This window comes from Eurytemora carolleeae, unplaced genomic scaffold (assembly GCF_000591075.1).
Source record: "Eurytemora carolleeae unplaced genomic scaffold, Eaff_2.0 scaffold67, whole genome shotgun sequence".
NCBI classification, from domain to species: domain Eukaryota; kingdom Metazoa; phylum Arthropoda; class Copepoda; order Calanoida; family Temoridae; genus Eurytemora; species Eurytemora carolleeae.
In genome coordinates, this window is record NW_019396097.1 from 485,382 (window position 1) to 513,097 (window position 27,716).

The 27,716-nt window shown below is 32.5% G+C and overlaps 2 protein-coding genes across 2 annotated transcripts in view; both read right to left on the bottom strand.

The window, feature by feature from the left end:
• Positions 1–1,567: 1,567 nt before the first annotated feature.
• On the bottom strand, positions 1,568–5,302 carry LOC111694865 (uncharacterized). The gene is made up of 6 exons (XM_023463908.1): positions 5,065–5,302; positions 4,105–4,204; positions 3,372–3,420; positions 2,893–3,092; positions 2,767–2,815; positions 1,568–1,847 (listed from the first exon to the last, which is right to left on the bottom strand). Exons 1-6 carry the CDS (start codon positions 5,081–5,083, stop codon positions 1,716–1,718), a joined length of 549 nt encoding a protein of 182 aa, XP_023319676.1. The 5' UTR covers positions 5,084–5,302; the 3' UTR covers positions 1,568–1,715.
• A 4,500-nt stretch (positions 5,303–9,802) lies between these two features.
• The window catches only part of LOC111694858 (adenylate cyclase type 2), a 29,241-nt gene continuing 11,327 nt past the window's right edge, over positions 9,803–27,716 (bottom strand). The window contains exons 12-39 of the mRNA XM_023463894.1: positions 27,009–27,086; positions 26,705–26,729; positions 25,727–25,771; positions 24,838–24,902; positions 24,242–24,386; positions 23,824–23,900; positions 22,186–22,240; positions 21,911–21,993; positions 21,338–21,409; positions 21,218–21,283; positions 20,638–20,701; positions 19,230–19,355; positions 18,903–18,972; positions 18,469–18,526; positions 17,095–17,215; positions 15,221–15,276; positions 15,127–15,163; positions 14,471–14,578; positions 13,857–13,951; positions 13,335–13,428; positions 12,942–13,013; positions 12,582–12,707; positions 12,025–12,096; positions 11,512–11,598; positions 11,176–11,297; positions 10,800–10,866; positions 10,069–10,148; positions 9,803–9,904 (exon numbers count right to left, since the gene is read on the bottom strand). Coding sequence (XP_023319662.1) covers positions 9,877–9,904; positions 10,069–10,148; positions 10,800–10,866; positions 11,176–11,297; positions 11,512–11,598; positions 12,025–12,096; positions 12,582–12,707; positions 12,942–13,013; positions 13,335–13,428; positions 13,857–13,951; positions 14,471–14,578; positions 15,127–15,163; positions 15,221–15,276; positions 17,095–17,215; positions 18,469–18,526; positions 18,903–18,972; positions 19,230–19,355; positions 20,638–20,701; positions 21,218–21,283; positions 21,338–21,409; positions 21,911–21,993; positions 22,186–22,240; positions 23,824–23,900; positions 24,242–24,386; positions 24,838–24,902; positions 25,727–25,771; positions 26,705–26,729; positions 27,009–27,086 — 2,194 coding nt within the window. The 3' untranslated portion in view covers positions 9,803–9,876. The remainder of the gene's footprint in view (positions 9,905–10,068; positions 10,149–10,799; positions 10,867–11,175; positions 11,298–11,511; positions 11,599–12,024; positions 12,097–12,581; positions 12,708–12,941; positions 13,014–13,334; positions 13,429–13,856; positions 13,952–14,470; positions 14,579–15,126; positions 15,164–15,220; positions 15,277–17,094; positions 17,216–18,468; positions 18,527–18,902; positions 18,973–19,229; positions 19,356–20,637; positions 20,702–21,217; positions 21,284–21,337; positions 21,410–21,910; positions 21,994–22,185; positions 22,241–23,823; positions 23,901–24,241; positions 24,387–24,837; positions 24,903–25,726; positions 25,772–26,704; positions 26,730–27,008; positions 27,087–27,716) is intronic.

The following is a 27,716-nucleotide window of genomic DNA, read 5'->3' on the forward strand; positions in this document are numbered from 1 at the left end:
TTACCCTTACCCTGTATGTGAAATTTAACATCTTGGCAACACACTGCTGCAGTCTAATGGTTCTATGTCAAAAGATGTTAGATGTAAACCTGCTAAATTTGTTTCTAAAATACATTCTCTTAATTAAGAAATTCTATATGCCATTACATCCACAGTGTTAAAATTGTATGATTTCTATGGCTCAAATCTCTGTGATTTATACAGAGTATTGATGTAAAAAAAAAATCCTGAATTCAAATTGAACATTGCTATTCGCATTTTATTTGAAGAGAAACCCATAGATATTGCATTGAGCCCATTTCTAATGTTTTATGCACTCGTTTTGTACAATTTGTGAGTTGTGACCAGTTTATCAAATTGTCATAAGCTATGTTTTCGACTTTTAAGTTTTAGTAGATCTAAGTAAACATGATTTAAGAACTGTTTTATCAAAAAATATTGAATCTATTGCACAATCTAGAAATTTAAATTTTGTGTGAAACAAAATATGATAAACAAGAATGGAAATTACCCATTCTTCATGAATTACATAAAGTTAAAGAAAATAATTTTGTTCTAAACAATTTTGTTGATATTGAGATCGCAACTAGGGTTTCCAACGCAAGTGGATTTTACTTGCGCGCAATTGCGAGCCCTTGCGTGCAAGTGAATTTAATTGCGCGCAATTCCGTAATAGTTGCGCGCAAATAAACGCAACGGAATTGCGCGCTTTATAGCGTTTGTGTTTAAATTTTTTGATAAAATTTAATTTAAAACCTATGGCACGCAATAAATGCAATTAATTATTGCGCAATTCCTTACAACAACAAAAAATTTGATTTTAACTTTGTTAGTGGCATACAATAAACTGTTACTGAACTTCACTAACATTTCAGTCTCAAATGATAAGAAAATTGAATTTAAGCTTAATCTTTTATTTTATAATATTCATTTGCAGCATGAACCAGAAAACTCTGGTATAGGAAGACGACATTTTTGACTGAAGCGGACCCATGTTACTGGATAAGTGATTTAACAAGTTACTAATTAATTTTGTTTGACTTGTAACTACATCAAATACACTGATGTTGTCTTTCTGTACCATAGTTTTCTGGTTCTCACTGTAGCAAAATATCTAATTTTGATTAAACGAACCTTACAATTTTAACCAAAGAAAGTTTCCATTTTAATGTTTATCCAATGTGAACAAATGAAAAAAGTGTCATATTAAATTGTTAATTAGTAGCTTCACCACAAGAAACTTTAGAAATTGAAAACTGTTTAAAATGTTAAAAGTGACACTCGGGCCTCGATTATTTAAAAATCAACAGAGATATTTTAATTCCATTCTTGTATCTGCTGCATAAGTTTGTAAGTCGAACAATTAAAATTATTGATTTTTAGATAGAAAGCAATTCCGCGCAATTCAACGCAATTCAGCGAATATCTAATTGCTTCCTTTTTCGCAATTATAGCGCAATTGCGCGTAATGAAATAGCGCAAGCGGAAGCAACCATTGCGCGCGATTCCGCGCAACGGAATTCTGATTGGAAACCCTAATCGCAACCATGATCAACTAGAAACTATATTTATATATCTATACTTTATTCTAGTTTTTGTCTTTTACCTCTGTGTACCAAATAAATCTATAATAATAATGATAATAATAATTATATGTATGCACAGTAAAAATAATAAACTAACGAACAATTTAGATTTATGGATAACTGTTAAATTCAATTGTTGCTGGGTTGCCGATCATAGTAAACCTCGTAATGATCGGCCAACTGATCGGTAGGGATCTTCTCTAACTGCTGACGATCCTTCCTGATATATTTAGCCCCGTCTTCAGCCTTTTCATCTTGTACCTGGAGATACAGGAGATACAGGAGATACAGGAGATACAGGAGATACAGGAGATACAGGAGATACAGGATATACAGAAGAAACAGGAGATACAGGAGATAAAGGGGATACAGGGAATACAGGAAATAAAGGAGATACAGGAGATACAGGAGATACAGGAGATACAGGAGATACAGGAGATACAGGAGATACAGGAGATACAGGAGATACAGGATATACAGAAGAAACAGGAGATATAGGAGATACAGGAGATACAGGAGATACAGGAGATACAGAAGAAACAGGAAATACAGGAGATACAGGAGATACAGGAGATACAGGAGATACAGGAGATACAGGAGATACAGGAGATACAGGATATACAGAAGAAACAGGAGATACAGGAGATACAGAACATACAGGACATACAGGAGATACAGGAGATACAGGAGATACGGGAGATACAGGAGATACAGGAGATACAGGATATACAGAAGAAACAGGAGATACAGGAGATACAGGAATTACAGGAGATACAGGAAAAAAGGGATAACTACAGTAGTGGTCGTAAATATCATTATAATGAAGACGACTTTTGATTTTAATTTTTGTTTATAGCAAGCTTTTAAACAGTATAGATACACATTAACATAGAAAAAAAGAGAAGCTGTCAATTAATAGTTTCTTTTTGTTTCATTTAGACATCAAAACTTAAATAGAAAAATCGTCTTCATTGTAAAAAGATATAAACGCCGACAAATGTAGAAAACTGCAGTCTTATTTTTTTAAATTCAGAAATATTTATCATATTAAATGTTTTTTGTTACAAAATCCTTCAGAAAATTTTATTTTAGAAAGAAGACGACAATCATTGCATTGTTTTCTGGTCACCACTGTCTAGAGATTTCATTTTGAAAAATGGAATTTTTTTATCTTATCTACCTTTATTACTCCCTGACTGCCATACCCTGAATCCTTTTTTCCCTCTAACCTAGAAAATAACAGAATACATTTATAAGGTGACAGCGAAAGAATTTGTTTAATGTCAAATCAAACATTTTCTATTACCTCGCCTTCTCTTCTTCCGTCCAATCAGGCGAACATGTATCTTCAGCATGCTCAGCATTCTTAACAAGCTCAGCATCCTTAATAAGTTCAGCATGCTCGGAAGGAGCGGGATCAGCATGCTCGGAGAGAGCGGGATCAGCATGCTTGGATGGATTGTCATGTTCAGAACTCAGTTCTCTTTTCTCTCCCCATCGTAAATTCTAAAAAAACGCAAGAAGAAAAAAATCGTGATTTTTGCCTGTGCACAGTAAAATTGCAACTCAGAAGGGCGGGGCAGAGCTTCCATGAACTTTACGTCACTTTTTTAAAATTGAAAATTTTTTTCTCTAATTTTCTTATCCTTTAAATACTTAAAATAAACATTGAAATCTACTAGATCAATGTTTCAAGAATTTAAGGATCACAAAATTAGAGTTTTTGAAAAGTAATTGGTTCCTTTAAAAGTGAAAAAAAAAATTCAATAGAAAAAAATCTGATACCTTGGGGTTTTCCTCGTCTACTTCATGAATGATTTCCTCTTTACCCAAACTTTACAAAATTAATCTTATTAATCAAACCTTGGTCGAACAAAATTAAAGTAAAAACATTCAAGAACTGTCGACAGTGACCGATACAAAACGGATACCAGATCCCGAATTTAATGAATTTGAGCCGCGTCTCAAATCCACCCAAAACCGGTTTTAATTGAGCGCTGGCTTAAATCTTGAAACATTGAATACAATTTTAAGTGAAACCAACCATATTTGAGCCGCGGCTCTATTATTCCTTAAATTCGGCACCCTATTTTAATTGAGCAGAACTGAGGAAGATATTTTTGTTTTACTTTCTTAATATGTACTTAATTCTGTAAATTCTAATCTTTTTCTCTCAAGCTGAAATAATCATTTTTATTGTTAAACCACAAAGGGAAAATATCAAATTTTAGAAGAACAGAGTTCGAATTTTCTTAATTTGAGCCGCGTCTCAAAATCGGCCTCAGAGGTATGTAAATCAAAAATCTTTATTTATTTAGGTTTACAGGGTACTGTTGTGAATCAAAAAGCTTGATATTTCAAATGAAATGTGAAATAAAAACCGGTAAAATGTAAATTATAAAGAAAGATGTTTCACAATTTTTTTTAAGTTTGAATGAATTATGAGACAAAACACCGTTAACTCTGAATTAAAATTAAACATGTATCACATTCACACTTTATCTAATTAAAAATTAACCTTATAATCTGATCTAGTTCTTGAGGTTTGACTTTATTTCTCCAATTTAGTTTCAGAATTCCTGCTTTTCTCCTTCCATCCTTCTTCTTTAGCTCAGGGTCTAGAATAGAACTTTAAACCGATCCAAGACTTTCTGAAACTTTGTTTTTTGAAAAACCACAAGTCATAAAAAAGAATGTTCTGTGGTTCTGTTTGTTTTATCTATAAAACTATTGTGTACTTTATTATTCTTACTCACTTCATCGTGAACTTCATGATAAACGTGCTATAAAGTAATCATAGTGCTATAATGTTAAATTATCTGTAAATTATAGCACGTGTGCTATAAAGTTTTGATTGGTTCCCGGTTTTTCTCCAAAAAAAATTTAGGATATTTCCAAAATGTTCTTTTCAATTAAAATGAAAACAAAATTGAAATCAACTTTATATTTTGACTTCTGCTTTGTTTCAAAGCTTATTTGATCTAAAAACAGCCATTGAAATAAGAATAAGTTCACAAACGTTTCATAATTTTACCTATAACACTATTATTTTGGCACGACGTGCGAATCTGAATAACAGTGTTATAAATAGTTATCTTAAACAAAATCGTGATAAAAAGTTCGGTAAATTCTTTATAGCGACAAAATGTTGTGGTTTGTTTTAACATTACTGAATTTCAGGCAAAAAAATGAATCTATTATTATGAACAAAATCAAGACACTATAAGTGCATGCATGCAAAATTATCCAAAAATAAAGAAATAAAGCAAATGAAAGTTCCTTATCAATAAACCAAGAGAACTCTCCAGATAGATCAAATAGTTGAAGATTAAAATATCAGAGGTATACTACATGCATCAGGTTTTTACATGAAAGGATTAGAAAATGACAGTAATTAATTCCATCTTTAAAGATGGCGTCCTATTTTCGTCTCAAATGTCGTCTTACATTTACTTGAATTTCTCATTAATGTTTTAACCTTTTATCTCTTCCTTCATCTTTTCCTGGTTGACCTCAACCTGGGCCAAGGTTTGAAAGTTCGCAGCCTCATCCTGTGGCTCCGAGCCGCTGCTAGAACCCTTTTCCGAACCGCAATTTGAACCTTGCTCTAGGTCCAAAACTAAGCTGTTGGGTTGGGACTCTTCATAAACTCCGACTTCAGGTCGTTTAAAGTCTGTTAAGTCGGATATATGAGAATACAAGGCCTCATCCTCTAAAAGCAGAAGAAGAATAATAAGAATAATAATAATTATAAGAATAATAATAATGATTATTTTGATAACTAGCTTTGATAACCCCCCGACCACCCATGAGTGTCCACAAAAAAATTCAGCCCAATCGGTCCAGCCGTTTGGCCGGCTATACGCAACATATATCGATGACATATAGCAATAATATTTATAACAATAAAAAATAAAAAATACATAATTAATACCTGGCGTTATCTCTATCCTCCTGGAGAATCATTCATCAAAAAAATTAATTTGCTGTCATTAATGATATCTTTTTGCCTTATGAAAGAAAATCTGAATAAAACTAATTTAATAATTAAAAAAATTTAAAAAATTATGGATTGATGAATCTTTGAATGATTTTCCTGGCTCCATTCTTTCTCTTCTATTCTCATTTCATCAGTTAGTTGAATAAAATACGTCTCCATCAGTCCCTTTCCTTTCACTAATATCTTATCTCTATACCTGAACACCAAGGTATATAAACTAAAAGTAGGGGGATATCTTATCTCTATACCTGAACACCAAGGTATGTAAGCTAAAGGTAGGGGGATATCTTATTTCTATACCTGAACACCAAGGTATGTAAGCTAAAGGTAGGGGGATATCTTATCTCTATACCTGAACACCAAGGTATGTAAACTAAAGGTAGGGGGATATTTTATCTCTATACCTGAACACCAAGATATTTAAACTAAAGATATTAGGATATCTTATCTCTATACCTGAACATCAAGGTATGTAAGCTAAAGGTAGGGGGATATCTTATCTCTATACCTGAACACCAAGGTATATAAACTAAAGGTAGGGGGATTATCTCTATACCTGAACACCAAGGTATATAAACTAAAGGTAGGGGGATATCTTATCTCTATACCTGAACACCAAGATATTTAAACTAAAGATATTAGGATATCTTATCTCTATACCTGAACATCAAGGTATGTAAGCTAAAGGTAGGGGGATATCTTATCTCTATACCTGAACACCAAGGTATGTAAACTAAAGGTAGGGGGATATCTTATCTCTATACCTGAACACCAAGGTATGTAAGCTAAAGGTAAGGGGATATCTTATCTCTATACCTGAACACCAAGGTATGTAAACTAAAGGTAGGGGGATATCTTATCTCTATACCTGAACACCAAGGTATTTAAAGTAAAGGTATTAGGATATCTTATCTCTATACCTGAACATCAAGGTATATAAACTAAAGGTAGGGGGATATCTGATCTCTATACCTGAACACCAAGGTATGTAAACTAAAGGTAGGGGGATATCTGTAGCTGTAGAAGCTGGAATATAGATTGCTTACCTACACACAACTTTAGGTTCTAAGGTTTGAAGAGCTAGAGCTGTCGAAGCTGGAATATGAATTTGTCCCCTAGTTCCAGTCGAATCCATCCTAGAAAATATTTCCAGTGGGATTTATTTTAAAACCTTGAAAAACTTATTTTTCCGACAGGTCTTCTTATTACGTATAGTTTGGTACGTCTCTAGGTAGAAAAGAAAAGTTATTTTTTTCGTTCTGTCAACTTAAAATTTCAAAAGTTGTAAAAATTTAAACGTGTCAGAGTAAAAACTTTCTAATAGGTATAAGAAACAGTTTTTAGTTTATAGTAGAGTCTCCTAAATGGACTGATGTAATTTCAAGAGACTTTTCCTTTCTAGAGTGACATGCCCAATTCACAATGGTACCCTTAGAAGTTTTGTACTCATTTTCCCGCTAAAAAATAGTTATTTTTAGTTGTGGTTTATCTGTTCAGTGATTTGTTGATATCTGTTGCGGAAACAACGGAGGAATTGTTAGAATTAAACACTTTGTAAACTAAAAATTATTGATCAGATTAAGGTAGGGTACTGAGTAAATGGAAAGTTCCCAACTTTTAATTGAGTCTCTCTTGAACTTACATCAACAGTGTATTTGAGAGTTATGAAAATTCAATTATTAGAAAGCGGGTCTACCTGTATTCCCAACCTTATACACGGATTCCCAACCCTTCATATGGATTCCCAACCCTATACCTGGATTCCCATTCCTTTATATGGATTTCCAACCCTATACTTGGATTCCCAACCCTTTATATGGATTCCCAGCCGTATACACGGATTCCCAACCCTTCATATGGATTCCCAACCCTATATACGGATTTACAACGTTTATAAGGATTCCCAACCTTATTTACGGATTCCTAACCCTTTATATGGATTCCAAACTCTATACCTGGATTCCCGACCCTTTAGATGGATTACCAACCCTATGCCTGTATTCCCAACCCTTTTTATGGATTCGCAACCCTATTCATGGATTTCCAACCCTTTACATGGATTCCCGACCCTTTACATGGATTCCCAACCCAATTCATGGATTCCCAACCCTTTACATGGATTCCCAACGCTATACATGGATTCCCAACTCTATTCATGGCTTCCCAACCCTGTACATGGATTCCCAACCCTATTCATGGATTCCCAACCCTATTCATGGATTCCCAATCTTATTCATGGATTCCCAACCCTATTCATGGATTCCTAACCCTATTCATCCATTCCCAACCCTATACATGGATTCCCAACCCTATACATGAATTCCAAACCCTATACTTTGGATTCACAACCCTATACCTGGATTCCCAACCCTATACTTGGATTCCCAACCTTATACATGAATTCACAACCCTATACCTGGATCCCCAACCCTATACCTGGATCCCCAACCCTATACATGAATTCACAACCCTACACCTGGATCCCCAACCCTATACATGAATTCCTAACCCTATACGTGGATTCCTAATCCTATACGTGGATTCCTAATCCTATACCCGGATTACCTGGATTCCCAACCCTATTCATGGATTTTTACCTGGATGCTACATTAACTGTGTCTCCCCATATATCGTAGAGAGGTTTCTGTGCTCCAACTACTCCTGCTATCACAGGCCCTGCAGTCATACCTACCCTGGAATATAGCAATTTTCTTACAGTCGGGGTCGAATGTATCGATGCAATGAAGACGACTTTCGATATAAAATTTTTATCTATACCAAGCTTTCAGCATGGATACAGATACACATGAAAACAAAAAGAACCTATTAATTAATCTAGGGCTCTCTAACGAGCATATATGTAATTGATATAGCTTTAAATCGTCTCCTTAAAAACCCGGCCCTTTCCAACTCGACAGGTTCAGATGCATAACCTTATCTGATTGATACAGTATTAAGTTGAAGAAACGTTAAGCCGAAAAATATTTCGGACGATAAATACTTGGATCCGTTTCTCCTATAAGCTACCTGAGTTGAAAATCTGGCGTGTTTTCTAATTCAAACTTGGAATAATCAAACTCCGCCATCTTGCGCATCATTGCCGCGGCAAATTTTGCCAAAGTCCGAACATTTGCGCCGGGATTTGTTGCAACCTGACTTCGGGAGTCCATTGAATCTTTCCTAAAAATTATAAAGTTTTAAATTTCTTTAACTAAAGCTGGGAACTTCTGTGATGGATTCTTGATCTCGATATCCACTATGGGCACTTTTAATTAGCGAATCTATGAAAAACTATATATCCTTTCCATATCTTTATTTGAGTTATTCCACAGTTTTAAACCCTGGGTACGATTGCTATACGGGATATTAAATGAAGATAGAATTAATCTGCAGATTAAGAAAAGATGGACATCGAGCATTGATTTCTATATAAAAAAAAGATTTGAAAGGGTGGAAAAGAAAAAGCACCTTCCAGGATTAAGTCCACATGCTGCCATCAGAGTACTTCCAATGATCTTTATTTTCTCCACCCTGTTGAATTGTGGTTCTAACAGCAGCTACAAGAAAAAAATAAAAAATAAAAACTTTTAGATATTTTTTTTTAACTTCGATACAGTGTGACCCATAAAACTGTGGAATAGGAAGACGACTGTTAAACAACTATTCCAATCAAAATTAAGTACAGCGATTGTGCAGTTTGCATAAACCCATTACACTTAAATATTAAATTTCACGCTACTGATAAAATTATTTGCTCTATTACTATATAAAATTCACATGCAATTGCTTAAATTTCGTCTTCTCATTCCCCAGTTTTAAAAACCCTACTGTACAAAACTAATAATGATACAAAATTATAATTAAAATTATCTACCTTATCAAAACTTGAAATTATATCGTTTAAGACACTGAGTGGCTTCTCTCCTCCCTGTATACAACGATCTCAAGAAAGTTTCCAGGGTTACTATACAAGGCATGTAACTAATGAATCTGAGAGACTGTTAGACGTAAATTAAAGGATATATATACTTTTATTTGTGGCTTCTTGCGCATGCATGCTTCTGAAAAAATACAATGAATTTTTTTCACAATTAAACACATTAAAAGCTAAAAAAAAAGATTGTGTTTTCCAAATCATTGAGCAAATAATGTTTTTTAGGTTATCGTTGTGATTCAGAAATGTTCTCTATAAATGAATTTGAGATGTTTTCCTGATGTATTTCAGCTTCAGAGAAGAAACTAATATAGTTTGGTAAACTGGCAAACATTACTGCTACACTATCATAGGATTCAGAGAATAGTTTCCCAATCTCTCTCACTAAATACATAATTAATATAGTTTGGTATAATAGCAATATTGAAGTCGTAACTTAACTCCCCTGTTTATTGGGACTTGATTGGTACACCCTGTTCCTTCTGTTTCTGTAATCTGGTTTTAAAACTAGCTTAAAAAGGACATGCTAGTGTATGTCTCCACATTACCTATTAAGATAAATGTCTGCAACATGCTGAGGTAAGATATTCTTGAGAAGAATCTTGTTTACCATCTTTGTAGTTTCAGCCTAGATAAATAAATAGATAGTTAGATAGATAGATAGATAGATAGATAGATAGATGGATAGATAGATAGATAGATGGATAGATAGATAGATAGATAGATAGATAGATTAGATTAGATTTAAATATAACAAATTGGCATCATTAATCCAAACTGAACCAAGGTTGTATAATAAGGTTGGTTACTCTCAATTTGCTCCAAACTGCGGAAAATGTCGTCTTTTTAGCATAGAGAGATAAAACCTCATATGACGTCACTTTCGCCTCTATTATTTCTGACGGCATATTAGGTTTTTATCTATTTATCTTAGGAGACGACATTTTCCGTCCAATTACTGACAAAGTGAGTTAGAAAGGTGAATCCAAAGAGAGGCTTTGTTACACTGCAAAGTCGACCAGATCTTACAAATTTTCATAAAAATATATGGTGTCTATAGATCTCTTTGCATTTTAAAAAGCGATTTTGAAATGTTGTAATGAGTTCATAGTGGGTCACATTTTCACAAAGGAACTTAATTATTCAACAATGATTGTATAATCCTTATATTCTTATAACCTGATTTTATAACTCTTAAAATATCAAACTATGAATTTTACAGATTATTAAGGCAAAGTTTGAAAGACCAGGCTGCAAAGATCTAATTAAATGTTTTCACCTCCTGCTGATCTTTCTTAAGCTGTCTTTTCCACATATAATCGAGTCTGTGAATATATTCCTTTTGTCTGAAATTATATATTTTAAAATCCGTTTCAACGCTAATATCGTAGCTAGTATAGGTCTATGTCCTTTTTCTTTATCAAAAAAGGACACTTATTTTTTTCATTAATTGTTTTTTATTGTACAACAATAAAAAACAATTAACGAAAGCATGGTGTTCCAAAGAATGCTCTGGATATCATTAAAGATTGTAGAAAATACTACATAGCTTTTCAGAGAACTTTGCTTAAAGATAATCCAATATTATATGCAAATATAGATATGATAGACATATTTTATTGTCGTCTTCATTTCCAGTCAGCCATTTTTTTTACCTGTCACTAACGATAAAAAGGATGGCGATTCCCAGCAGATAAAGGAAATGTGACCAGTTACTGTTATCTTCCATCGGGTCCTCACTATCTGTCAACCAATGATCAAAACCAAATGTTTCCATCTTGAAAAAAAAACTTAATAATTGATTTTTAATCGGAATCGTCTTCATTTTGAACAATATCATCCTCAAACTTCTTGACTTTTAAGACCATGAAAAGTGAAAACTGAATGATGTAAGACTATCATTGGAATCAGAACCCCCATAAAACATCTGTGCAGGGCTAACGTTTTTTTTTCAGTTTTGCATTGTTAAAGTTTCATAAAAAGTTACTTACCGAGAAAAATACTTTAACTGCTGGGTTCCCAAGGGATCCTGATATTACAAGAGCAAAGAATATTAAACAGAACATTGTCATCAGAACCTGAAGTATTATTATCAGAACCTGAAGTATTGTTATCATTATTATTATTATTACTATTGTCATTATTATTGTTATTATTATTATTATTATTATTATTGTTATTCTTATTTTTATTTTTATTGTTATTATTATTATTATTATTACTATTGTTATTGTTATTGTTATTGTTATTGTTATTGTTATTTTTATTGTTATTGTTATTGTTATTGTTATTGTTATTATCATTATTATTATATATTATCATTAGTATTATCATTAGTATTATCATTAGTATTATCATTAGTATTATGATTAGTATTATGATTAGTATTATGATTAGTATTATTATTAGTATTATCATTAGTATTCTCATTATTATTATCATTATTATTATCATTACTATTATCATTATCATTAAAATCAATAACATGTTTTATATTTTCCAACCTTCATAATATTGTTGATCCTAAGAAACATGAAAATGGTCATAATACTAAGCGCACATCTGTATGTGTAGTTCTAAAAAACAAACAATCAGAAAAACATTTTTATATAAAATTAAATAATGACCCACTTTTTACAAAAAATCAACCAGTTGTTACAAACAGTTTACTAATGTTACAAATAATAAACTAATTGTTACAAATGATAAACTAATTGTTAAAAATAGTAAACTGATGGTTACAAATAGTAAACTAGTTGTTACAAAAAGTAAACTAGCTGTTACAAATAATAAACTAGTTGTTACAAATAGTAAACTAGTTGTTACAAATAGTAAACTAGTTGTTACAAATAGTAAACTAGTTGTTACAAATAGTAAACTAGTTGTTATAAATAATCAACTAATTGTTACAAAAAAATAAACTATTTTTTACAAACAGTTTACTAATGTTACAAATAACACACAAATTGCTACAAATAAGGAATTATGTATTATAAATAGTGAAAATAAACTAGATGTTCTTTACAACTTTTTAAGACGGGATTTAATAAGTGTAATCTACCCGTGGACTCTCCGCCTTGCATGGTGTGATGACGATATCCATAATGGCGCTGAAGACGATCATGATGGAGACGAACACGAAGATTATGTTTCTGTGCAAGGACTTCGTGTTCAGTTTACCACTTGCCTGTTCAAAAAAAAGGTGTTAGAGAAATATAATTTTAATAAAGACGACAATAATTCCCCTTTTTCGGGTTACACAGTACATTATCCAAAAAATCAGAAAATTTTGTCGCAATATTAAATGAATATAGTTTACTTAATTGTAATTAAATCTCCCGTTTTTTGTTTACGTTGTATTAAATTCTACAGGACAACAAAAATAAAAATCATGGAAGACGACATTTTCTCTAGTGTTTACCTGGTAGAAGAATTTGATGATTGCATTGTCAGGTTGAGCAATGTAATCCAGATCAAACTGTGGATCTATAATCTGATAAATACCTTCATTATCCTCTTCATCAAATTTACTTTTTGTCCAATTTTTTTTCTCAAATTTTCCCTGGAAAAAAATAATTTATAAATGAACTTTTTTGACCAATCAAGTAATTAGATAAAATTCTTAATTTTTTCTGAAAAAATGAAGAGGTGAGAAGTTTTCAGGTCTCTCTATTTGAGATTAAAACGGGGGGGGGGGCGTACCCCTCAACTTTCCAGGGGGGGCGTGCCCTTCAACATTTCAGGGGGGGGACGTTCCCCAAATTTTCCAGAGGGTGTTTCATTGCCCCAAATTTAATGTTCAATAAAGATATTCCTGATCCCAGATATATGATATCCAGGTACAAGGGATTAAGAACACTAGAACCACAAAGAGCAGAACATATAGGACCCAGAGAACTACATGAGGTCTAAATAATAATGTCATGCTTAGTGAGAGATACTGTATTACAAAGGTATTGATGTCGTCTTCCTTATCAAGGATGAAATCCACCAACAACATATGAATCCTCAAATTGAAAGACTAAATTATCATCAAATATTATTTACCATTCACGGTTTTATCATTATTTTTTAATGGTAAATGAAATGATTTCTCAACAAAAAAAAGCATTTTATCAGATACCTTGAACCATTTATGCACAACACCCTGATGCAGAAGCCCTGAGGAGTTTCGCACAGTCGGCGTAGAACAGCCTCTCTCTATACTGTAATTTTACGCCGACTGCGTTAAACTCATGGTTATTGTGAGTGAGTTTTTTAAAGGTTATTTAAAGATGATCACATTTTAAAAATAAAACAAAAAGCATTCAAAAATATTTTGGAACCAAATCTTTACCTTGTGTTGTATGATGTAACGATTAGAATAATTCCCATAAAGTTCAGAATTATAAAGCTGGCCAAAATGTAGTGTTTGAACAGAGGGTCATGTTCCTAGAATGTAGTGTTTAAACAGTGGGTCATATTCCTAGAATGTAGTGTTTGAGCAGGGGTTTATATTCCTAGAATGTAGTGTTTAAACTAAGAGTCATGTTCCTAAAATGTAGTGTTTAAACAGTGGGTCATGGTCCTAAAATGTAGTGTTGAAACAGTGGGTCATGTTCCTATAATTTAGTGTTTAAACAGAGGGTCATGTTCCTAAAATGTAATATATATGTTTCTAAAGCATCAATGTTTGATACGAGATAAAGTTTAATACATACATAGTTCTAAGTTCCTTTAAGTACTCTAGGTTCCACTCCATATCTAGGATTACCTTTAAGTACTCCAGGTTCCACTCAACATCTAGGATTATCCTTAAGTGCTCCAGGTTCCACTCCATATCTTTAGGATTACCTCTAAGTACTCCAAGATCCACTCCATATATAGGATTATATTTAAATACTCCAGGTTCCACTCCATATCTAGTATTACCTTTAAATACTTCAGGTTCCATTCCATATATAGGATTACCTTTAAGTACTCCAGGTTCCACTCCATATCCCTGAAGAGTAAAGAGACAGGATTTATATCTTTAGATACTCGTCTCTTCCATTGATCTGACATGCTTGTAGGTTCAACCTAGATTAGAGAAAATACTAGTAGGTTCAACCTAGATTAGAGAAAATACTAGTAGGTTATATATATATATAGTTATATACTTTGCTTGTCTTGATGTCTGTTTGTTTGTTTGTGTCTAATAAACGTCAAAACAGCTGAACCGATCGGGCTCAATTTTTTGTGGGACCTCACTAACCCTAAGGAGGGTTTACGGATGACCGAATTTTCAAAAATCTGCTTCAATTAAAATTCGATTTCTTTCACAAAATCCGCAAAATTTTTGTTTTGTTTTTGTTTTACAATGCATAGAAAGAGAAAATGTTCATAATTGTAAAACAAGATGGTCGCGAAGCACCCTAAAAGCCTAATTCTTTAGAATACTCGTTCAGCAAAAAAGTGTGTCAAAAGTAATTAAAAGTGGTAAAAAAATGATAAAATGTCTAAATTAAAAATTGTTAATAGTATAAATTTGGTCACAAATAAATTTTATGATCAGAGAAAAAAAAGATGGCAAAAAATATACATGGAAAACTAAACCTTCCGTAAATTAAAAACATTTTCTTAAATACCTTCGATTTTCGGAATCTACTCATAAGACTCCATCTGCTAAAAACAAGAACAATATATTTTTCAAAATAAAATGTTTTTAGAAATAACACTTACTCCACTATTCTTATGGGAAGCTCTTCAATCTCAGAATCCATGAACTTTTCTGTTCCCTGCAACAAAACAAGAACTTTTAGAATGTTTAATTTTAAACCCGGAATGCGCCAATTCCTTCCATGAAAATCCGCCAAATAGAATATTAAACCGGGTTTTTTATTTAACTCAACTCTGTGGAAAATAAGATGCAGCTTTAACCCAAAAGCTCAAGCTTAAAAGGGCCCAACGACAGCTTAGACCCGAGTTTTTTAAATCGCGGGCTCAGGGCGGGATGGGTTCGGTTTCTTCATTTTGTATTTAATCAATTTGAATTAAGAATATTCCTTCATTAAAAACGCACCAGCCGACAAAAAAAATAAAAAAGAGAAAAAAACAATTTGTTAAATTCAGGGTGTCTCAATAAACATGGGAATTCAGTGACAAATTGGATATGGTCTTTTTAAATAATTCTTTGATTTAGTATACTGAGAAAGCTGTGATCTGTAGGAGTTTCGTCTGCTACACATTTTGTTTGTTTATGTTTTGACTGCATACGGTTGTACAATTAGTAAAACAAGAAAATTGCAGTATACAAACAGAGGCCGTTCCTTCCGATCGTCACTGTTCATCTTGCGGAGGCATTATAGACACATCTTTGCAGTCTTTTACCCTTTTCATAAAATAAACTCTAGCATAATATTGTGGCTTTTGAAATTAGGTATTACAATGCTAATTCATAACAAAGACGATATCCAATTCTTCATTGAATTCCCATGTTTTTTTGGGACACCCTGTAGGTCAAATTGTGATTTAACTGTGCAAATAACGGTTCTCTCAATATTCCAGAAAGCTGTGACTTTCTATTATAATTTGTTCTTTAAAATTTATCTTTTTAGTCTTCATTATTTTAGCTTTTTTACCGACATAAACATTTTTAATTTAGTATAATAGTTTAAAATGTCTTTTTCCATAATTAGTTAAGTTGTTTGACATTAAAAGGAGAACGATGAAGTATATTGTATGCCAATTATATTATTGTAAAATTGATTTCAAAGTAAAATATATTTGAGAAAAAGATGACATACAAAAAGTCTTTAATATCCAATATAATATATGGAAGAAGACATTTAAAACTATTCATCACTGTCATGTTTCGTGGGACACCCTGTAACATACAAATCCGTAAGTTAAAAAATAGTTTAATTATTGACCAAAACGTGTATAATTTAGAATAGAAGAAACCGAATGCCTCTAACTCTGGTTAGTCCGGGGTGAATCAGAAGTCGACATAGATTAAAAAGCAACAACTTTTGCTAGTGGCTTGACAATCAGCTTATACGTTTATGCACATTATTTGCTGCGTTTCATTTTAATTTGAATACGTAAAGGGAGGGAGTATAAGCCTAAATTCAAGTGAGACACTAATTTTCATTAGCGGGTTCTTTAAGAAAGTGAGTTGCGCATTTCTTGCTTTTAAAAAGCAATCTAGATACTTACAGAAATCTTTTCGAGTCAGAAAATCGATAGGACCTATCTTTCACATTGTTGATCAGATTACCGTTATAAATACGGCGTTGCCATCTTTGTATGGAGGGTTACTAGAAATTGTGCATACAGTCATTCAGGGATATTTAAGGATCCTTTGGATAAGAATCTAAAAATCTTCAAAAAAAAATGTTATGTTTAAAATTGGAGTATTACTTTAAAAATTGTAAAACTTAACCCTGAATGGGTATAATGTTCAACAAGTGGCCGTAGACGCAAAAACCTAGCGTATCGTGCCGGGTCAACTTAAGCCTACGTAGCCCACCCTGTCGGGTCAATTTAGGCCTACGTAGCCCACCCTGTGAAAGGAGATAAGCAGTCTGTGAAGTCTGTGGTCGGCCTGCACTAACCTGCATCATACTCTTGAAGCTATGTAAGCTTGAATCCATTAGAACGCTTTTCCTTCTCTTCCTCTCTGTCTCTTCGGACCAGATAGAACCAGAGCGGGATACAATAGAGGAGGTACGGGTACTAAATACATTCGGGAATATCTTACAATGTCGTCTTCTCTTTTTTACTCTAGGTTTATAGTCAAATACTTCCCTGTCTATATTTAGACCCTTTAGAATTTTGGCAAGAAACTCAATAAATAGAAAGTTTTAAGTTTTAGACTATGAATGATGCTACAGGGTGTACCCAAAGAGAATAGAATATATATTAGAGGAGAATTCACTAGAAAAAAGTGTAAAACGGCCATTTTGTTGGACTGTTTCCATACTGCAGGTGTACTTCACATATTTATGCTATATAACCTTTTGGGCCCTGGAATATCATTTTATAGAAAATCTAAAATGAATATTAAAAGAAAACCAAATAATTGACCAATGATCATTTCACATAGACTCTATGCCTTTCACTTTACAAACGATGATTTTCCGTTATAACTATAAATCAAATGATGTTTTTTATTCACCTAATTCATTATAAAGTTTATTTAACAGCTTTAAAAAATTCGAAATTGAAATGAATAGTCTAGGGAACATACTGTATTAATGTACTCTACTGCATATAATTTGTGAACATTTACATGATTTGTACACTTTGAACTCCCTGTCAGGCTGAAAGGGACTGATCAAATTCATACCGAGAGATTCTTTAAATTCCCCTCTAATATATATTCTATTCTCTATGGGTGTACCATAAAGGATTAAACTTTAAAGACGACGGAAAATGTTTTGTCTCTTTTCTGGGATTTATAATTTTGTAAACCATCAAAATACAAAGTTCAAAGCAGAAATCAAAAAACATTCTTCAAATCGTCATTTCAAAAGATCTTGGTCGTCTTCACAGTCTCTGCATCCTTTGTGAGTTATAGATCAAAAAGTCTAGGAATAAAAAGGGTTAACACCATCAGACTGAAAAGTTACAAAGTTCAATAAAAGAAAAAAGAGTTTAAGGCAAGTATTTACTTTACCTCCCATTTAGTGACTAAAAGCTTAAAAATGTGTGTTTAGAATTTCTGTAAAAATAGTAGTTTCACATTATAATATTTTTGTGTTTAAACTGTTTGATACCAGCTCAGTGAAAAATTTGATTTCTTTTTCACATAACTTTAAATTTTACTTTTCACATTAATTTGAAGTAATAATAACAAAAGTTTACGTCATCAGGTTGCCATGATTTATCAATGATTTCCAATCTGAATACTATTTTAAATAACAATTTGATACTTTTAAAATGTCATTTTTACCATTTTACTTCCTTCAAACATTTGTAAATAATACCTTCTGCCAACAAAGGTTCTTTTGTTTGTTCTCTCCGGTACTGATACTGTTCCAGGAGCTAAATATAATACTTTAGATACTGTTCCAGGAGCTAAATATAATACTTTAGATACTGTTCCAGGAGCTAAATATAATACTTTAGTGACCTTCCACGCAAAGCAGCACTTGTTGAGTAATAAAAAGGAAATTATCTTCCTTTTTATCAAGGTTTCAAGAGTACAGTAGTAAGTCGGACATTGATGGATGGTCACTTTAAATTAGTTTTATAAAATATTTTAACAGAAGGTTTAGGTATTTATTTTCCAAAGAAATATTTATTTTTAAATTTTGAATGGGATTGGAAAATTTTATTTCAATACATTTCATAATTGCTATGGTTAGCAAATTGTATGTATCAAAATTAATGATCGCTTTAAGAGTTCCTTAGCTCTTACCAAAAGATATACTGACTCTTCGTCCTGTTCTAGGTTTGGTTTCAGTTTCAGGTTCAGGTTCATCTTCATCCTGTTTACAGTTTACATAATTTTAAAATTCTTGTAACATTTTTTTACCCACAAAGGATGAGACTTCAAAAACGATTGTGTGGAAATAATTCAGTCTATTTTAAAATTTAGATTTTGTTCGTTCACTTTCAAATTATCAAGTTTATATAATACATCTTTAAAGAATATGTTGAAGGCAGAAGGCCAAATTAAATAATAAAATTTTAGGTCGTCAATAAAGTCTCTTTCTATGTGGGTAATCCAGTATTTTCTACGAACCTGTGACTTTGATTTACCAAGCTTAACAGACGCTTTATCAAATTTATCCTCTCTCTCCCTCTCTTCTTCCTCCTTCTCTTCCCTCTCCACTCTCTCATCGGAGGATTCATTCTCAGAAATGTGTCTCTACGTATGAAGTCCATTAAGTTGGTAAGTTTTTGCATATATATCAATAGTTTTCAATTTCAATTTAATTATTCTCAGCCGAAAACTTTAGAATGAGATATCCTTAATCCCGATTACTTAATCTGAGTATCCAATGAACACACTTTGACTTAACCCGTTTTTTCTTGGATATAGTAGAAACCGTTTTTTTTAAATTAGAGAGTACCTCCTCTTTCTGAATTTTAAATTGCGCGCAAAATTTTAAAATCGGCTTCATATACGCGACTCTGATTGGCTGAATTTTATACACTTTTTAGAATAAAAGTACAAGATTTATTGGTTAGGTTAGTCTCTATAATTATGAAAAAGAGAGGATCAAGCACTTATCTAGATAAACACCATTCTAAAGTTTTTAGCTCTGAACATTTGATTTTCTTACACTATAGGCCACATTTTTACCCTGAAAGGAAATGTAGACAAGAACTAATTAAAAACGACCAAAATAAGGAACCTATTATGACGTTAGTTGCTTCATCGTTTTCCCATTTTTTAGAATAAAATTGAAAAAGTTTAAAGAAAATAAAATAAAATGAAAAAAAACTATACTTCATGACAGTTTTGAAATTTTTGAAAGTTTTATCAAAAGTTCTTTTTAGGAAACTATTGTGTACTTTTTCAGTCTTACTCACTTCATCGTGAATTTCATAATAAACGTGCTATAGAGTAATCATCGTGCTATAAAGTTAAATTAGCTGTACATTATAGCATTGTGCTATAAAGTTTTGATTGGTTCACGGGTTTTCTTCAAAAAATTTAGGATATTTCCAAAATAATATTTTTCAATTGAAATGAAAATAAACTTTAAATCAACTTAATATTTTGATTTCTGCTTTGTTTCAAAGCTTATTTGATTTACAAACAGCCATTGAAATAAGACAAGTACACAAACGTTTCATCAAATTATCTATAACATTATTATTTTGGCACGACGTGCTATACAGTTTTTGGACTTAAATATTCTCTATATCTCAAAGTTTAGATTATATTTTTTCCCTCGCTAAAGGTCGGGACAAAATTAAATCTAAAAAGGCTTGAACCTTCTCGATACAGAGAAAATATGTCCAAAAACTCTATAACACTGCGAACCAAAATAACAGTGTGATAATTAGTTAAAAAAAAAGATTTCCAACATAATTGGTCGTATACTTGATAACTTTGTGAAATTGGGAGTGTAGTAAAAACCAAAAAACCTATCTCCTATTTTTTATACCGGACCTTTTGTTTATTCGATTTTTATTATTACCTTATGTGGATGAATGAGGTAGGTTGAATACCCGCTTTCAAGAATCACCTGATCCTCCATCTTACTGTAAACCAACCCAAACCAGTTTCACCCACCTTTTTTTCATTAAACAGCCAAACCAAACCAGTTTCAGTAATCTTTTTTAGTAAACCACCAAACCAAACCAGTTTCAGTCATCTTGTTTTATTAAACAACAAAACTAAACTAGTTTCAGCCATCTTGTTTTATCAAACCACCAAACCAAACTACTTTCAGTCATCTTGTTTTATTAAACAACCAAACCAAAATAGATTTAGCCATCTTGTTTTATCAAACTACCAAACCAAACCAGTTTCAGCCATCTTGTTTTATTAAACAACCAAACCAAACTAGATTCAGCCATCTTGTTTTATTAAACAACCAAACCAAACTAGATTCAGCCATCTTGTTTTATTAAACAACCAAACCAAACTAGATTCAGCCATCTTTTTTTATGAAATAATACTTCGATTTTAAACAATATACAAGAAAACCTTCTCGCTTTGGATCCATTAAAAAAAGAATATTTAAAAAAGAAAATGCATATTTTGGTTTGAATTGCCTAACAGGAAAACACTTATAATCGTCGCCCAGATACTTTTTGGTCTCAGAAGTCAAATGAACTTTTCTAAAAAAAATATATATTTTTTTTAATTTAGTTTTTTCATCTTATTTTACTTACCCTGGTTCACCTGAAGATTCCATATGGTTTGCAATAGTGACATCTTTGGACCAAATATCATACTGCCACTTTCTATCAACAAAAAATAGTTTTATTATTATTTAAAAAGCATTTTAGCAGACTGTATGTAAGCGTAATTATGCATAAGAGTCCCTCCTTTCAAAGATGACAATGCCCTATACACAACGGTGTCTTTACACACTTCACAAAAACTATTTATAAACCTTCACATCTTATTATTTAAAGAAGATTAAAGTTACACTCTTAGAGTATACCCTGATGCAAAAAATCTAAGGGTGCCGCGTTTATCAAAGACGAGCTTAGAGTTCTCCCGAAAGGATGTTTTCCGAATGTGAACATAAGACCGATGAGTCCTGAAAGGATGTATCCCGAACGTATACCTGAGACCGATGAGTCCTGAAAGGATGTATCCTGAATGTATCCCTGAGACCGATGAGTCCTGAAAGGATGTATCCCGAATGTATACCTGAGACCGATGCGTCCTGAAAGGATGTATCCCGAATGTATACCTGAGACCAATGAGTCCTGAAAGGATGTATCCCGAATGTATACCTGAGACCGATGAGTCCTGAAAGGATATATCCCGAATGAACTCCAATTCTCATATTAACCGGAACTGAGTGCTCATTTCTAACCTAAACCTTAAATTCTGATAATTTGTTTATTATTTATATAAATAAAATACATTTTATCTATTGATCCAGGCTCTTTAAAAAATAGCATTTTTAATTGATTTTTTTCGTGAGAGCCTACAACCTTCGGATGTATTTTGTCAAACCTCGCTTGAATTTCTTCGTATATAATGAAAAATGTTATATTATTGTCACCTCTTTTATTAGATTTATCATATCCAGGCCCATCTCTATCGCATGATGCGCGTGTCTAAAAAATATACACAGTTGGGAACTTTTGTTTAGGGATACTCATAATCCTGATCGCATGATCACCATATCCACTGTGGGCACTTTAGTTTGAGGTTCCATAAAAACTATACATTTCCATATTTTCATTTTTGTTGTTTCTACCCTGATCAAAGCTACCTTCAACCATAGATAAAGATAGATTGCGCATAAGACGACATTTTTCATCTTGAAAGATATAAATGTACAGAGATGTTTTAAAGATATTCTTATTTTATAGATTAACTAGGTCGGTTGTGAACATTGGCTGTTCTTATGTCATTGAGTACTTGTGGTGTACATGAGTTCTGTATAGAGAAATTTAAGTTAGTTTAGTCCTTCTCATGTCCTTCTTCAGTTCTCGTCAATATGATATATTGCTTAGTGATATTCTCAAAATAAAATTCACTCCTGAGTGGTTTAATAGTTATGAAATCCATTAAAACACCAAACCACCCCGCTTATCATTGAAGTACACTTTGACCCCTAGAAGTATGAGTTCGCAGTCTGTACAATTCTTGATGATTTTGGGTACATAAGCTATCTATGTTTATTTATTTATCTATGCCTTCAACCCCTGACTGGATACGATTACCATGCCAATATCAAATAAGATTAAACATTAAACTACAAATACCTGACTTATTGTAAACTTTCAAAATCTATAGTACTATTCATCATATATATTGTAAACGTTGTTGTATTAATTGGGTGGAGATAATACCCAAAACAGTGCAAGCTAATCTCTACCTTCATTAAGGTCATTCTTCACCTTGGGTCTGGGGTAGGAACACCACTGTAACACAATAGTAACAATCCTCACCTTGGGTCTGGGGTAGGAACACTACTAGAACACAATAGTAACATTCTTCACCTTGGGTCTGGGGTTGGAACACCACTAACACAATAGTAACAATCCTTACCTTGGGTCTGGGGTAGGAACACTACTAGAACACAATAGTAACATTCTTCACCTTGGGTCTGGGGTTGGAACACCAAACACAATAGTAACAATCCTTACCTTGGGTCTGGGGTAGGAACACTACTAACACAATAGTAACAATCCTTACCTTGGGTCTGGGGTAGGAACACCACTATAACACAATAGTAACAATCCTTACCTTGGGTCTGGGGTAGGAACACCACTATAACACAATAGTAACAATCCTTACCTTGGGTCTGGGGTTGGAACACTACTATAACTCAATAGTAACAATCCCTACCTTGGGTCTGGAGTAGGAACACAACTATAACACAATAGTAACAATCCTTACCTTGGGTCTGGGGTAGGAACACTACTAACACAATAGTAAAAATCCTTACCTTGGGTCTGGGGTTGGGACACCACTAACACAATAGTAACAATCCTTACCTTGGGTCTGGGGTGGGGACACCACTAACACAATAGTAACAATCCTTACCTTGGGTCTGGGGTAGGAACACTACTAACACAATAGTAAAAATCCTTACCTTGGGTCTGGGGGGGACACCACTAACACAATAGTAACAATCCTTACCTTGGGTCTGGGGTGGGGACACCACTAACACAATAGTAACAATCCTTACCTTGGGTCTGGGGTGGGGACACCACTAACACAATAGTAACAATCACCCAGAATTTTTATTCTCATACAATGCCGCTCCTGTAATCAAAGGCATAAAAAACAAGAAATTTTTCATGGATTCTATATTAGTCGATGAAGAAGACATTTCTATTTAAGTTTTGACAGTTTCTCTTTGTTTACTTGTAAACTATTAATTTGAAAAAAAGTTTGTTAGAAATCAAGTTTGTTATAGAAAAGTCGTCTTCATTGTAGTGATATAACCCCAACCACTGTTTTCAGATCGGTCCTATCCATGAACACAGATCGGTCCTATCCATGAACACAGATCGGTCCTATTCATGAACACAGATCGGTCCTATTCATGAACACAGATCGGTCCTATTCATGAACAATCCATTCAAAATTAGAACTTTGTTTACTTTAGCTGCATCGTCGAATTTTCCAAAGAGATCGTTCAAGGTTTCCACCAACTCCTGGGGCTTCAAGGTCACGGTCAGGGGGGTGAAGTTGCAGATATCCGCAAACACGATAGTTACATCGTTAAACTTCTCGATGTATAAATCCCTGAACAATGAACATGATCGTTACATCGTAAACTTCTCGATATATAAATCCCTGAACAATGAACATGATCGTTACATCATTAAAACTTCTCGATATATAAATCCCTGAACTATGAACATGATCGTTAAATCGTAAAACTTCTCGATATATAAATCCCTGAACTATGAACGTGATCGTTCATCGTTAAACTTCTCGATATATAAATCCCTGAACAATGAACACGATCGTTACATCGTCAAACTTCTCGATATATAAATTCCTGAAAAATTAAAACTATCGTTGCATCCTTAAACTTCTCAAATTCTATATTCAAAATCATTAACAATGAAGAAACTCTTTTTTCTTGCAATTTTCAAAATAGGTTTTTTCTTTTCTTTGAATATTTTATCTTCGGTTAATAGAATATTTTTATTTATTGATTGTTATTTTAAATTTTATAATCTATCCTTACTTGAAGCCTATCTTCTGTGTTCCTTCCATAATAGCTTTTAGATATTTTCTTATTCCATCTCGTAACTAAACAATGTTCGATTAATATATTAATAAAAGGGACTGTACAAGTGATTTTAAGTGAATCTCAATTTATTGGGTGGCATGTACTATTCACAGTTGTGCCCTTAAAAACTTTGTGTGATCAAATATGAATTAGATAACGTCATCCAATGTACACGTGGGATTTCCGCATTTCTAGCTTCAGAGACAATAAAGAACTTATCATAATAAAATCAGCCTTACAAGTGATAATTCCTTAGTTAAAAAAAGATCCCATAAAAAAAACAATCCCTTCAGTCTCAGAAAATATCTTGAACAGTCGACTTGCTAAAGAAATATTATGAACAATACCTTTGACCTTAAGAAATATCATGAACAATACCTTCAAACTAAAGAAATATCATGAACAATACCTTCAAACTAAAGAAATATCATGAACAATACCTTCAAACTAAAGAAATATCATGAACAATCCCTTCAAACTAAAGAAATATCATAAATAATTCCTTCAAACTTAAGAAATATCATAAATAATTCCTTCAAACTTAAGAAATATCATGAACAATTCCTTTAAACTAAAGAAATATCATGAACAATACCTTCAAACTAAAGAAACATCATGAACAATACCTTCAAACTAAAGAAATATCATGAACAATTACTTCAAACTAAAGAAATATCATGAACAATCCCTTCAAACTAAAGAAATATCATAAGCAATCCCTTCAAACTAAAGAAATATCATGAACAATTTCTTCAAACTAAAGAAATATCATGAACAATCCCTTCAAACTAAAGAAATATCATGAACAATTCTTTTAATTTAAAGAAATATAGAAAAATCCAACCTGTGAAGAAATATGGTCGGGAATGATACTCTGCAGAAGTTTCTCCTTAATCATTCATTTATTTAGGATATTTTCAAACGTTGGAAGAATATTTTAAATGTCGTCCTCGAAAACCCAAGTTTCGAATTACAAGTCATTATCAAAAAGTCTTAATCCTCCTAATCAGGGACATATTTAGGTATGGGGGGGGGGGGAGAGGTCACAGGGATAACATCCTGACCACCTTGATAAGTGGTAAACATAATTTCCAAGGGATAATTTAAGAAATAATCATAATGATGTTGCCCCTGAGGATCATATATAAATTTTATAAAAAATATTTAGAATTTACTTTATTTGCTTTTCTTATCTTTTCCGCTAAAAGTTAAGGCAAAGTTCAAACTGTGCATTAAATTGACACAACTAGTGTCGGTTTGCTTGAAGAAAACTTGACGAAAAATATTGTACACCATGAACCTAAAGTTTGTATTCAGCGTTTAAGGAATGGGGGAGGGGAAGTGGGCAGTGCCCACCATCCCGCCCCCCCCTAAACAGAAATAATTTTCCATTTTGCATTTGGTACATCCTTCAGGGTGTCTCACGAAACATGACAGTTGGTGAATAGTTTTGAATGTCTTCTTCCACATACTGTATTAGATATTTAAGACTTTTTGCAGTTTATTTTTAAACAAATGTTCAACTCATATATATTTTACAGTGACATTAATTCTACTAAAATATAACTGTCAAATAATAAATGTTCTTAGTCTCTTTAGTATCAAACAACTTATCAAATTATGGAAGAAAACATTTTAAACAATTAACCAACTGGCATGTTTCTTGGGACACCCTGTATTTTCCGGGATTTTCAAGGAAATTAAATTTAAAGATATTTAAAAAAATGTTGGCTGACATTTTCATAATCTTTTTTTCTAAAACCTTAAATATTTGCAAAGAAATTAATTTTATTTATTTGAAAAATTGAAATATCTTGAATTCCTCTTTTTCTTTCTCATGCTTCAGTCTGAATAGAATGTCAATATTTCAGATACAAATTTAATAAATTTTTAACTTATTCAGAGATCTGAACTTTTGAGTGGGTTAATCTTTTATGCTTGATCTCGATATCCGATGTGGCACTTTTAAATGTGAGGATTAATGTATGATCCTTATTCAATGTTGGCAATCTGTAAGAGTGAGATCAATATTTGAATCACAAGATTCACAATAAAAAGTTCGAAACTAATTGCACCCTCGCCTAAAAATTTATAATTTCAGAAAAAAAATAAAAATTGCATTCTCCCTGAATGTAGTCTCAATGCAGCCTCTTTTATCAAGGAACCCTCGTCTGTTATTAATATCACCAACATAACGGGAATACCTGCAATAGGAACAGCTTGTCACGCCAAACTAAAGTAAATTTCACGACAAATTTTAAAACTGTTAAAGTTTGCAATATTTTTATCAAAAAAAATTGGAAAAAATATAGTGTAAAAAAAGCAAATAGTTCAGATAAACAATTTGGCTTTTTAATACACTACGCCAAATTTTGAAAATGTACAACGACCCGAAAACTAAAGTTTATTTGGTATTTGGCTTTAAAAACAGTCTTCTCTGGGTCGAACTAAATTTCTTACAGTCGTCTCTGAAGTCTCATGCTTTGTGATTGTGGGTTACAACTTACCGACCATATGGTTCTACAATGACAAAGTGAAAATCAAAAATCTAAAATTTTAATTGTTTGTGTTTAAAAATTATTTAGACATTTAATTTTTATTGTTTAGACCTTTGACAGGTTCACATATTTATAATTAATGCTTTAAGTTAAAACGAGTAATCATTCATATCCAAAATTTTTGACAGAACCAATAATTTAACATTTTTTTCCGAAATAACAAAACCATATTTATAATTAACCATATTTATAATTAACCATATTTATAATTAACCATATTTATAATTAACCATATTTATAATTAACCATATTTATAATTAACTTCTCAAAACATGT